Consider the following 13,107-nt stretch of genomic DNA (forward strand, 5'->3'; position numbering starts at 1 on the left):
TTATAAGTGTGAGCAACCGTGCCTGGCCTTTTCTTTTTCTTTTTCTTTCTTTTTTTTTTTTTTTTTTTTGAGATGAAGTCTCACTGTGTTGCCCAAGCTGGAGTGCAGTGGCACAACCTCGGTTCACTGCAACCTCCGCCTCCCGGGTTCAAGTGATTCTCCTGCCTCAGCCTCCTGAGTAGCTAGGACTATAGGTATGTGCCACATGCCCGGCTAATTTTTGTATTGGTGATATTGTCCTCTATCAGTTGGTTATGGTTGTCTATAGGGTTTCTCTAAAGTTCCTTTTTTTTGGACAGTTAATATATATTTTAGGGGAGATACTTCAAGAAGATGCAAACCCTGTTTTTCCTCAAGCTTTTGCCTGCTCATTGTAGCATCCATCTGTGGGTCTTGTCTGTAACAGTTATTATTGTACTTTTTGCCTCATGGTAATTCTCCCTCACACTGTCACCCAGGCTGAGTGCAGTGGCACGGGCATGATCATGGCTCACTGCAGCCTCGACTTCCTAGGCTCAAACGATCCTTCCACCTTAGCCTTCCAAGTAGCTGGGACTATAGGCATGCGCCACCATGCCTGACTAATTTTTTATTTTTTGTAGAGACAGAGTCTCAATATGTTGCCCAGGCTGGTCTCGAACTCCTACATACAAGCAGTCCACCTGCCTCAGCCTCCTGAGGTGCTGGGGTTATAGGCATGAGCCACTGTGCTGGGCTTGAGTATGTTCTTTTGTTTTATTTTTATTTTTTCTTTTCTTTTTTTTTTTTTTTTTTTTTTTGAGTAGGTCCTTGAATGGAGAAGTTGAACTGTCTAGCACCTCCTAAATCAGTTTTCATTGTAGTTTATTTAATGCAAAGTATATTTCTGTAATTTCGTATGTTCTTAGAGCAAAGCATATCTGATTTAAATTATGTTTTGGCCAGGCATGGTGGCTCAAGCCTGTAATCCCAGTACTTTGGGAGGCCAAGGTGAGCGGATCACCTGAGGTCAGAAGTTCGAGACCAGGTTGGCTAACATGGTGAAACCCCGTCTCTACTAAAAATGCACAAATAAAGTAGTGGGGTGTGGTGGCAGGCATCTGTAATCCCAGCTACTCAGGAGGCTGAGGCATGAGAATCGCTTGAACCCAAGAGGTGGAGGTTGCAGTGAGCCAAGATTGCACCACTGCACTCCAGCCTGGGCGGTAGAGCGAGATTCATTCTCAAAAAAAAAAAAAAAAGATATTTTAAGTGATGTTTTAATAAGCTGCATCTCTGTTTTCAGTTCATTTGTGTGTATAATTCACTATTGGCCATACAGTAGACCTTGGTATTTTTAGATTTTATGTTTGTTTTAACTGTTTTGACTGATTCTTAAGGGCAGTCAAGTTAATAGTTTATAATTTTGCTGAGATGTAAATTTGAATCACATGTGATGTGGGGTTGGTTTTTTTCCAGTCACATCATTAGGTACACTGACTTCTGTGAAGTTTTTACGTTACTGCATTTTCTGGGCAGTTGAGCAGTCATTTTTATCTTTTTAAAATCTTTTAAAATTTATTTATTTTTATTATTTTTTGAGACAGAGTCTTACTGTGTCGCCCAGGCTGGAGTGCAGTGGCATAATCTCAGCTCACTGCAACCTTCGCCTCTCGGGTTCAAGTCATTCTTGTGCCTCAGCCTCCAGAGTAGCTGGGATTACAGGCGTGTGCCACCACACCTGGCTAACTTTTGTATTTTTTGTACAGAGGAGGTTTCACCATGTTGGCCAGGATGGTCTCGAACCCCTGAGCTCAAGCGATCTACTTGCTTCGGCGTCTGGGAAAGTGTTGTAGAATTATAGGTGTGAGTTACTGGGCCCAGCCTGAGCAGTCATTTTTTATTGGGGCACACATCAGAGTCACTTGTGAAGCCTTTTGAAGTACAGATCCATGTCTGAACCCTAGTTTGGCCCTTCAAATCAGAATCTGCAGGGATGGATTTCAGCTCTCTACATTTTTTAAGTTTTTCCAGGTGATTCAGTTGTGCTTTCCTGCTTAAGAACAGCTATAGAAATTTTTGTAAGTTGAGGATTTGCAGAAATTTCAATATATATCATATGTAAATATCAAGATTGAGCTGATACCTGCTGTAAGGAATTTATATGGAGGCTCAGCCTTCTGAAAAGTGGGGGAACACTGAAAAATATTAATGTAGAATTGGCCGGTCATGGTGGCTCACTCCTGTAATCCTAGTACTTTGCGAGGCTGAGGTGGGTGGATTTCCTGAGCTCAGGAGCTGGAGACCAGCCTGGGCAACACATTGAAACCCCGTCTCTACTAAAATACAAAAAATTAGCCGGGTGTGGTGGTGTGTGCCCTGTAGTCTCAGCTACTTTGGAGGCTGAGACAGGAGAATTGCTAGAACCTGGGAGGCAGAGGTTGTAGTGAGCCGAGATCGTACCACTGCACTCCAGCCGGGGTGGCAGAGTGAGACTCTGTCTTTTAAAAAAGTTAATGTAGAATAATGGATTTTGTCTAGAAAACATGGGTTATAACCTATTAGAACTATGACTTTGGAGAAGTCACTTACCCGCTGTGAACTTCAGCTAGTATCCTTATCTCATGGGGTTGTTAGACATTTTCAACTAGGTAAAGTACATAAAAAGCCTGGCCTGGGCACGGTGGCTCATGCCTGTAATCCCAGAACTTTGGGAGGTCGAGGCGGGCAGATCACGAGGTCAGGAGTTTGAGACCAGCCTGCCCAATATGGTGAAACCCCGTCCCTACTAAAAATACAAAAATTAACCAGGCGTGGTGGTGTGCACCTGTAGTCCTCAGCTACTCGGGAGTTTGAGGCAGAAGAATCGCTTGAACCCGGGAGGTGGAGGTTTCAGTGAGCGGAGGTGGTGCCACTGCACTCCAGCCTAGGCAACAGAGTGAGACTGTGACTCCCAAAACAAAAAACAAAAGACGCCTCTAGGCTGGGCGTGGTGGCTCACACCTGTAATTCCAACACTTTGGGAGGCTGAGGCAGGCAGATCACCTGAGGTCAGGAGTTTGACACCCGCCTGGCCAACATGGTAAAACCGTCCGTACTACAAATACACAAAAGTTTGTTGGGCATGGTGGCAGGTGCCTGTAATCCCAGCTACTTGGTAGGCTGAGGCAGGAGAATTGCTTGAACCTGAGAGGCACAGGTTACAGTGAGCCAAAATTGTGCTGTTGCACTCCAACCTGGGCAAAAAGCATGAAACTCCATCTCCCAAAAAAAAAAAAAATGCCTGTAGCTGACATTTAGTAGACGCTTATTAAAAGTAATATTCATGGCCAGGCGCAGTGGCTCACGCCTGTAATCCTAGCACTTTGGGAGGCCAAGGCGGGAGGATCACAAGGTCAAGAGATCAAGACCATCCTGGCTAACACAGTGAAACCCCGTCTCTACTAAAAATACAAAAAAATTAGCCGGGCGTGGTGGCAGGTGCCTGTAGTCCCAGCTACTCGGGGAGGCTGAGGCAGGAGAATGGCATGGAGGTGGAGCTTGCAGTGAGCTGAGATTGTGCCACTGCACTCCAGCCTGGGCAACAAAGCGAGACTCTGTCTCAAAAAAAAAAAAAAAAGTAATATTCCCACACTCACTTATAAAGAAGATTGGATTTGGGTCTGATAAATTATAGGTACTTGAGAAATAAAGTAATTCTGTTTAATATTTTCAAATGTATAACTAGTTTTTTCTTTGATCCTCTTCCACCATTCTTAATCTTGCAGCTCCTGGATCTCCCAGGTATCATTGAAGGTGCCAAGGATGGGAAAGGTAGAGGTCGTCAAGTCATTGCAGGTGAGTGGCACTTGCCACCATCCTGGGATATCATTCCCTTCTCTGGTACTATTCCTTTAGTCAGGGACTACTAGGCTTGAGGTTATACTACAGTGAAGGGCATAGTTTCACCTGACTTCTCATTAGAGGTGAAACTTGAAGGGACCTCAGCTGCAACGTTAGCAGTGTTCTGAATCTGTGCTGTCCAACATTGTAGCTCCTAGGCATGTATGGGTATAGAGCTCTTGAAATGTGCCTAATACAATTAAGGAGCTAGTGGAGTCTGTATTGGACAATGCAGCTTTAGACGTTTTATATGGCCGTCATATTGAGATTTTCTGTTCTTTTCTTGTGTGAGATCTTCTATTTCCTAGAGGCAATGTCTACTTTTTTGGATGTTTTGCTGAAAGACATTCTTTAATAACTTCCCCAGGGAAGATGAATGATACAGGTAAATTTTTCTGTCTTCTCATTTTTATTTTTGTTTTTTGTGGGGGGACAGTGGCTCACTCTGTCATCCAGGCTGGAGTACAGTGGGACAATCTTGGCTCACTGCAACCTCTGCCTCCCGGGTTCAAGGAATCCTCCCACCTCAGCCTCCCAGGTAGCAGGGATTACAGGGGTGTGCCACTATGCCTGGCTAATTTTTTTTTCTTTTTTTTTCTTTTTTTTTTTTTTGTAGAGATGGAAGTTTCACCATGCTGCCCAGGCTGGTCTCAAACTCCTGAGCTCAAGTGATCTGCCTGCCTTGGTTTCCCAGAGTGCTGTCCTTTCATGTTTGAAGGTTATTTTTATTTTACCCTTGTACTGGGGTCATTAGTTTTGCTATTTATAGATTTATAAATTAGAAGTCATTTTCCCTCAGAAATTTGAAGAACACTATCTTATAGCATCTACTATTGCTGTTGAGTCCAATAGTTAGAACTTTTTTTTTGTTTTTTGATAAATGACCAACTTTTTTCCCCTCACTGGAAGATCTTAAAAGCTACTTCAGGCTGGGCGCGGTGGCTCATGCCTGTAATCCCAGCACTTTGGGAAGCTGAGGCGGGCAAGTCACGAGGTCAGGAGATCGAGACCATCCTGGCTGACACAGTGAAACCCTCTCTCTACTAAAAATACAAAAAAATTAGCCAGTGTGGTAGCAGGCACCTGTAGTCCCAGCTACTAGGGAGGCTGAGGCAGGAGAATGGTGTGAACCTGGGAGGTGGAGCTTGCAGTGAGCCGAGATCGTGCCACAGAGCGAGACTCTGTATCAAAAAAAGGCTACTTCAGCAAATTAATTCTTGGTTTGGGCTTTGTTTGTTTGTTTTGTTTTGTTTTGAGGCGGAGTCTCACTGTCACCCAGGCTAGAGTGCAGTGGCGCCATCTTGGCACGCTGCAAGCTCAGCCTCCCAGGTTCATGCCATTCTCCTGCCTCAGCCTCCCAAGTAGCTGGGACTACAGGCGCCTACCACCAAGCCCAGCTATTTTTTGTATTTTTAGTAGAGATGGGGTTTCACCATGTTAGCCAGGATGGTCTCGATCTCCTGATGCTGTGATCTGCCTGCCTCGGCCTCCCAAAGTGCTGGGATTACAGGCGTGACCCACCGCACCTGGCCCTCTCTTTTCTTTAATTTATCTTGCTGGATATTTGGTGGAGCCTTTTTTTTTTTTTTGTCGGAACAGGGTCTCACTCTCACTCCCATCACCTAGCCTGGAGTGCAGTGGTGGGATCTCGGCTCACTGGAGTCCCTGGACTCAGGTGATCCACCTCAGCCTCCTGAGTAGCAGGGACTACAGGTGCGTGCCACCATACCTGGCTAATTTTTTTTTTTTTTTTTTTTTTTTTTTTTGAGACGGAGTCTGGCTCTGTCGCCCAGGCTGGAGTGCAGTGGCGCGATCTCGGCTCACTGCAAGCTCCGCCTCCCGGGTTTACGCCATTCTCCTGCCTCAGCCTCCCGAGTAGCTGGGACTACAGGCGCCCACAACCGCGCCCGGCTAATTTTTTGTATTTTTAGTAGAGACGGGGTTTCACCGTGGTCTCGATCTCCTGACCTTGTGATCCGCCCGCCTCGGCCTCCCAAAGTGCTGGGATTACAGGCGTGAGCCACCGCGCCCGGCCTAATTTTTTTGTATTTTTAGTAGAGAGAGAGTTTTGTCATGTTGCCTGGGCTGCCTTTTTTTTTTTTTTTTCTTTAATTTCCATCTCCCTTTCCTGGTGTGGTAGACTCTTTCAGCATCACTACTCATATCTTTCATTTTATTGGAAATTTTTCTGTGTTCTTTGATAATTTCCTCTGAGTTCCGTATTTATGGAAGGACTGCTAATAGAATGCTGGACTTCTGGGTTTATAATTTTCTTAACTTTCTTGTTTTATAAAGACAGAGTCTCACTCTGTCACCCAGGCTTGAGTGCAGTGGCCTGATCGTATGTAGCTCACCATAACTGTGAACTCCTAGGCTCAAGCAATCTTCCCATGTCAGCTTTCTGAGTAGCTAGGACTACAGACATGCAATACCGTGCTGGGCTGAATTTTAAAACTTTTTTTGTAGGGGTCTTGCTTTCTTGCCCAGGCTGGTCTTGAGCCCCTGGGCTCAAGTGATCCTTCTGCCTTGGCCTAAAGTGTTGGAATTACAGGTGTGACCCACTGCACTTGGCCCTTGTAATTTTTTAAAATTATCTTTTGTCTCTTAATTTTTTCTTTAAGTGATTTTCTCAGCATTATCTTCTAATCCTGCTATTGAGTGTATTGCTGCTGTAGTATTGTTTTTAATTTCTAAGACTTTGTTTCTGTCTTCTGATTTTTCCTTTTTTTTTTTTTTTAGCATCTTGTTCTTGTTTCGTGGATGCATTATTTTCTCTTAGACTCTTGTGTATTCTGTTTGCTTTTTTTTTTTTTTTGGAGATGGAGTCCCACTGTGTTGCCCAGGCTGGAGTGCAATGGCACGATCTTGGCTCACTGCAACCTCTGCCTCCTGAGTTCAAGTGATTCTCCTGCCTCTGCCTCCTGAATAGCTGGAATTATAGGCACCTGCCACCACACCTGGCTAATTTTTGTATTTTTAGTAGAGATGGGGTTTCACCACGTTGGCCAGGCTGGTCTTAAACTGCTAACCTCAGGTGATCCACCCCCTTTGGCCTCCCAAAGTGCTGGGATTACAGGCATGAGCCACCGGGCCCTCCCGACTCCTGTCTATTCTTAACAAGGACACATATGACTTCCCCATTGTCGAACCTGATGCCCAGTTTATTGTCCACATCTTTCTAAAGAGAGTAACACAGTTGATCACTCCCTCCTTGAAGTATTTGCTTTACCTGATCTCTGACACCAGTGCTTCTTCCTGGTCTCCTTTGCTTGATCTGCTCCTTCATCAAGCCCTCTAAATGTGGATTGCCGCAATGCCTAATCTTGGAGTTTCTTTTCTTCTCTGTCTCTGCTCTGTCTATGCCGAATGAGGGTTATTTCATCTAGTTCTTTGGTTTTAAATGTCTGGATCTATATTCTAATGATTATGAAATGTGTGGCAGTATTTTGCCTTCTGATGAACTGCAGATCAGCTGCCGACATATCTCCGCTTGGATGTCTAATTAGGTGTCTCAGACTTAACATGTATAAGATTACATTCTTGATCTTAGCTCAGGCGGGGGGGATCACTTGAGCTTAAGAGTTTGAGACCAGCCTGGGCAACATAGTGATACCTAATCTCTATTAAAAAATGAAAGTAAATTTAAAAATTAAAAAACAAAAAGACATTATTGATCTCTCATCCTCAACTTGCTCTTCCCTTAGTCTTTTCTATCTCTGTAAAGGCAAATTTATCCTTCAGAACTTTTAGGTCAAATCTTTTTTTCCCTTTCATCCCCCACATCTACTACGTTATTATATCCAGTTGGTTTTACCTTTGAAATATATCTAGAGGCTAGCCAGTCTTTTTTTCCCCCTTTTTCATCCTTAAGTGAAAAACATTGAGTTAGGTGACTGACTTCCTGGCTACTCTGCTAAGGAGGAAATTCTATCAAAAGATCGAGTTAATCATACTTCTCAGTTCATGGCACATTTTCTTTTTTTTTTTCTTTTTTTTTTTTTTTGAGACAGAGTCTCGCTCTGTTGCCCAGGCTGGAGTGCAGTGGCCGGATCTCAGCTCACTGCAAGCTCCGCCTCCTGGGTTCACACCATTCTGCTCAGCCTCCTGAGTAGCTGGGACTACAGTCACCTGCCACCATGTCTGGCTAATTTTTTGTATTTTAGTAGGGACAGTATTTCACTGTGATAGACAGGATAGGATGGTCTCGATCTCCTGACCTCGTGATCTGCCCGTCTCGGCCTCCCAAAGTGCTGGGATTACAGGCTTGAGTCACCGTGCCCGGCCTTTCTTTTCTTCCTTTTCTTTTTTTTAAGAGACAGGGTCTTGCTCTCTTGACCAGGCTGGAGTACAGTGGCATGATCACAGCTCACTGCAGCCTCAATCTTCTGGGATCAGGCGATCCTTCCTCCTCAGCCTCTTGAGTAGCTAGGACTACAGGCAGCATGTACCATCATGCCTGGCTAATTTTTTACTTTTTGAGAGACAGTCTCACTATGTTGTTCAGGATGGTCTCGAAAACCCTGAGCTCGAGAGGGTCTCTCTCTCCTCAGCTTCCTGAGTAGCTGGGACTACTGGCATGCACCACCGTGCCAGGCTAATTAATTTTTACTTTTTTAGAGGTAGAATCTCGATATATTGCCCAGGCAGTGATTGTTGTCTTACTGTTTTTCAAGAATTTCTCTTAAATACTTTGTCTAATATGATATTTACTAGTTACACGTGACTAAAATTTAATTACAATTAAATAAAATTTAAAATTTAGTTCCTCAATTATGTAAGCCACATTTTATGTGCTTATTAGCTACACGTGACTAGTAACTACTGTATTGGACAGTACAGATGCAGAATATTTTCATTATTGCAGAAACTGCTTTAGACATTACAAATATCTTCTCCCATTAATTTTGTCCAAGGTGGTATTTGTTGAATAAAAACCCTTAATTTTGTTAGAATCTACTCTTTATTTGTAGCTGGGATCACAGGTGTGTGCCACCACGCCCGGCTAATTTTTTTGTATTTTTAATAGAAACAGGGTTTCACCATGTTGGTCAGGCTTGTCTCGAACTCCTGACCTCAAGGGATCCGCCTGCCTCAGTCTCCCAAAGTGCTGGGATTACAGGTGTGAGCACCTGGCCTACTGTTTATTTTTTCTTATGGTTTGTGTTTTTAAAGTTTTATTTAAGAAGTCCCTATCTTTCCTTAGGTCTTAGATATAGTCTCCTGTGTTTTCTATACTTTTGGGTCCTTTATTTACCTGGAGACTACTATGATATTAGAAGGGTATCCAATTTTAATTTTCTCTGTATAATGGGCCACTTTCCCCAACACCTTCTATTTTTTTCCCCTTTGATTTGTAGTGACTCCAAACTCTTCACCTATATTGTCACTTCCTTCGTGATGCCTTGTCTCTAGCATTATAGCCCCATCACTGGCCTTCCTGCTGCTATCCTGCTGCTCTGTAGTATCTTCTCACTACAGCTAGAATGATTGTGTATAAGAAGTCAGATCAGTCTAGGCATGATGGTTCATAATTGTAATCCCAGCACTTTGGGAGGCTGAGGCAGGCAGATCACTTGAGGCCAGGAGTTCCACATTATCCTCGCCAACATGGTGAAACCCCATCTCTACTAAAAATACAAAAATTAGCTACTTGGGAGGCTGAAATGGGAGGATCACTTGAACCTGGGAGGCGGAAGTTGTAGTCAGGTGAGATGCCACTGCACTCCAGGCTGCGTGACAGAGTGAGACTGTCTCAAAGAAAGCAAACAAAAAGAAGTCAGATCATGTCATTTCTTGGCTATATCTTCTGATGTTTTCCCGTATTATTTGGGATGAGACCCAAAGTCTTTACCGTAAATGACCTGACCCCTGGCTGCCTCTCTGACCTCTTTTCTATCACTTCAGTCACTGGGCCTAAGATATCACTGGCCGTCCGTGCGCGGTGGCTCACAGTCTGTAATTCCAGCACTGTAATTCCACAGTCTGTAATTCTAGCACTTTGGGAGGCCGAGGCAGGCGGATCACGAGGTGAAGAGATCGAGACCATCCTGGCCAACATGGTGAAACCCCACCATTTTTATTAAAAATATAAAAATTAGCTGGGCATGGTAGCGCGTGCCTGTAGTCCCAGCTACTTGGGAGGCTGAGGCAGGAGAATTGCTTGACTCTGGACGGCAGAGGTTGCAGTGAGCCGAGATCGCACCATTGCACTCCAGCCTGGTGACAGCAAGACTCTGTCTCAAAAAAAAAAAAAAAAATAGCTGGATGTGGTGGTGTGTTCCTGTAGTCCCAGGTGTTTGGGAGGCTGAGGTGGGAGGCTCTCTTGAGCCCAGGAGGTCAAGCTGCAGTGAGCCGTGATCATGGCACTGCACTGCAGCCTGGGTAACAAACAGAGACCCTGTCTCAAATAATAATAATAATAGTAATAATAAGGTCAGGCGTGGTGACTCAAACACCTGTAATCCCAGCACTTCAGGAGGCTGAGGCGGGTGGATCACCAGGTCAGGAGATCGAGACCATCCTGGCCAACATGATGAAATCCCGTCTCTCTACTAAAAATACAAAAATTAGCTGGGTGTGGTGGTGTACGCCTGTAGTCCCGGCTACTCAGGAGGCTGAGGCAGGAGAATCGCTTAAACCTGGGAGGCGGAGGTTGCAGTGAGCCGAGAGATCGCACCACTGCACTCCAGCCTGGCAACAGAGCAAGGCTCCGTGTCAAAAAATAATAATAAAAATAAAATCATGGCCAGGCATGGTGGCTCACGCCTATAATTGCAGCACTCTGGGAGGCTGAGGCGGGTGGATCACTTGAGGTCAGGAGTTTGAGACCAGCCTGGCCAACATGGTGAAACCCTGTCTGTACTAAAAATACAAAATGTAGCCAGGCATAGTGATGCATGCCTGTAGTCCCAGCTACTTGGGAGGCTGAGGCAGGAAAATAGCCTGAACCCGGGAGGTGGAGGTTGCAGTGAGCCGAGATCATGCCATTGCATTCCAGCCTGCGTGACAGAGTGAGACTCCATCTAAAAAATAATAAAATAAAATCAGGCTGGACATGGTGGCACATGCGTGTAGTCCCAGCACTTTGGGAGGCTGAGGCGGGCAGATCACCTGAGGTTGAAAGTTTGAGATTAGCCTGACCAACCTGGAGAAACCCTGTCTCTACTAAAAATACAAAATTAGCTGGGAGTGGTGGCCCATGCCTATAATCCCAGCTACTTAGGAGGCTGGGTCAGGAGAATTGCTTGAACCCAGGAGGCGGACGTTGTAGTGAGCCGAGGTCTCACCATTGCACTCCAGACTGGGCAACAAGAGTGAAACTCTGTCTCAAAAAAAAAAAAAAAAAAAAAGTCTACCACTGAGGCTGGGCATGGTGGCTCACGCCTGTAATCCCAGCACTTTGGGAGGCCGAGGTGGGCAGATCGTGAGGTCAGGAGTTCAAGACCAGCCTGAACAACGTGGTAAAACGCCATCTCTACTCCATCTCCAAAGGAAAAAAAAAAAAAAAGAATGAGGGTCAGGTGCAATGGCTTATATCTGTAATCCCGGCACTTTGGGAGACTGAGGCAGGAGGATTGTTTGAGGCCAGGAGTTCAAGACCAACCTGGGCAACATTGCAAGACCCTGTCTCTACAAAAATTAAAAAAGAAAAAATAGTCATGTGACATGGCACACATGTGTAGTCCGAGATATTCAAAGAGGCTGAGGCAGGAGGATCAGTTGAGCCCAGGAGGTAGAGGTTATAATGAGCTATGATCATGCGACTGCACTCCAGCCTGAGTGACAAAGCAAGAACCTTTCTCTTCAAAAAAGAGAATTTAAAAAAATGAGGAACTAGAAAGTTGATGGAAGCAGAATTTTTTTTTTTTTCCCTGAGATGGAGCTGTTACCCAGGCTGGCTGGAGTGCAGTGGCATGATCTCGGCTCACTGCAACCTCTGCCTCCCCGGTTCAAGCGATTGTTGTGCCTCAGCCTCGTGAGTAGCTGGTATTACAGGTGTCCACTACCACGGCCAGCTAATGTTTTATTTATTTACTTATTTTTGGAGATGGATTCTTGCTCTGTTGTCCAGGCTGGAGTGCAGTGGCGCAATCTCAGCTCACTGCAACCTCTGTCTCCCGGGTTTAAGCGATTCTCCTGCCTCAGCCTCCCAAAGTGCTGGGATTACAGATGTAAGCCACTGTGCCTGGCCAGTTTTTGTATTTTTAGTAGAGTCGGTTTCACCATGTTGACCAGGCTGGTCTTGAATGCCTGGCGTCAGGTGATCTTCTTGCTTCAGCCTCCCGAGGTGCTGGGATTATAGGCGTGAGCTCCCATTCCCAGCTGGAAGCAGAATTTTTGACAAATGAATTTTAATATAGAAATAGGCCAGATACTGTGGCTCATGCCTGTAATCTTGGCACTTTGGGAGACCAAGGCAGGAGGATTGCTTGAGGTCAGGAGTTAAAGGCTACAGTGAGCTATGATCATGCCACTGCACTGCAGCCTAGGCAATAGAGTGATACTCTGTCTCAGTCAATATAAATATAAGTATGTATTAATAAAAATAAGATATTCAGGCACAAAATACTACATTTTTTTTTTTTTTTTTGTACAGATTGAATCTTATTTTGTTGCGCAGGCTGGTCTCAAACTCCTGGCTCCAAGCAGTCCTTCTGCTGCAACCTCCCAAAGTGCTAGGATTATAGGCAGGAGCCACTGTGCTGTGCCAAAATAATATATTTTATATGATTTCATTTATATGAAATTCTAAAAAGTGCAAACTATGGTGGCAGAAAGCAGATCAGTGGTTGGCTGGGAATAGTGGGGAAGATTGAAAGGAGTTAGTTACAAAGGAATGCTGTAGGTGATGGAAATACTCCGTGTCTTGATTGCTTAGGTGGTTACACAGGTATATACATTTGCCATCGAACTGTGTGCTTTAACATGGATATAATTAAAAAAAAGTTGTACCTCATTAAATTTGGTTTAAAATATGCTAACCAAGGGTGGGCGCAGTGGCTCACGCCTGTAATCCTAGCCCTTTGGGAGGCTGAGGTGGGTGGATTGCCTGAGCTCAGGAGTTCAAGACCAGCCCAGGCAAGATGGTGAGGAAATCCCATGTCTACTAAAATACAATTAGCTGGGCATGGTGGCACGTGCCTGTAGTCCCAGCTACTCGGGTGGCTGAGGCAGGAGAATCGCTTGAACCCGAGAGGAAGAGGTTGCAGTAAGCCAAGATTGTGCCACTGCACTCCAGCCTGGGCGACAGAAAATGTATCAACTCTT

General features: G+C 44.9%; 1 protein-coding gene across 1 annotated transcript in view; it reads left to right on the forward strand.

Annotated features, from left to right (window-relative positions):
• LOC105487294 (developmentally regulated GTP binding protein 1) overlaps window positions 1–13,107 on the forward strand; it is a 38,080-nt gene that overhangs the window by 9,713 nt on the left and 15,260 nt on the right. Inside the window, exon 4 of the mRNA XM_071080444.1 lies at window positions 3,726–3,795. Coding sequence (XP_070936545.1) covers window positions 3,726–3,795 — 70 coding nt within the window. The remainder of the gene's footprint in view (window positions 1–3,725; window positions 3,796–13,107) is intronic.

This window comes from Macaca nemestrina, chromosome 15 (assembly GCF_043159975.1).
Source record: "Macaca nemestrina isolate mMacNem1 chromosome 15, mMacNem.hap1, whole genome shotgun sequence".
NCBI lineage: Eukaryota > Metazoa > Chordata > Mammalia > Primates > Cercopithecidae > Macaca > Macaca nemestrina.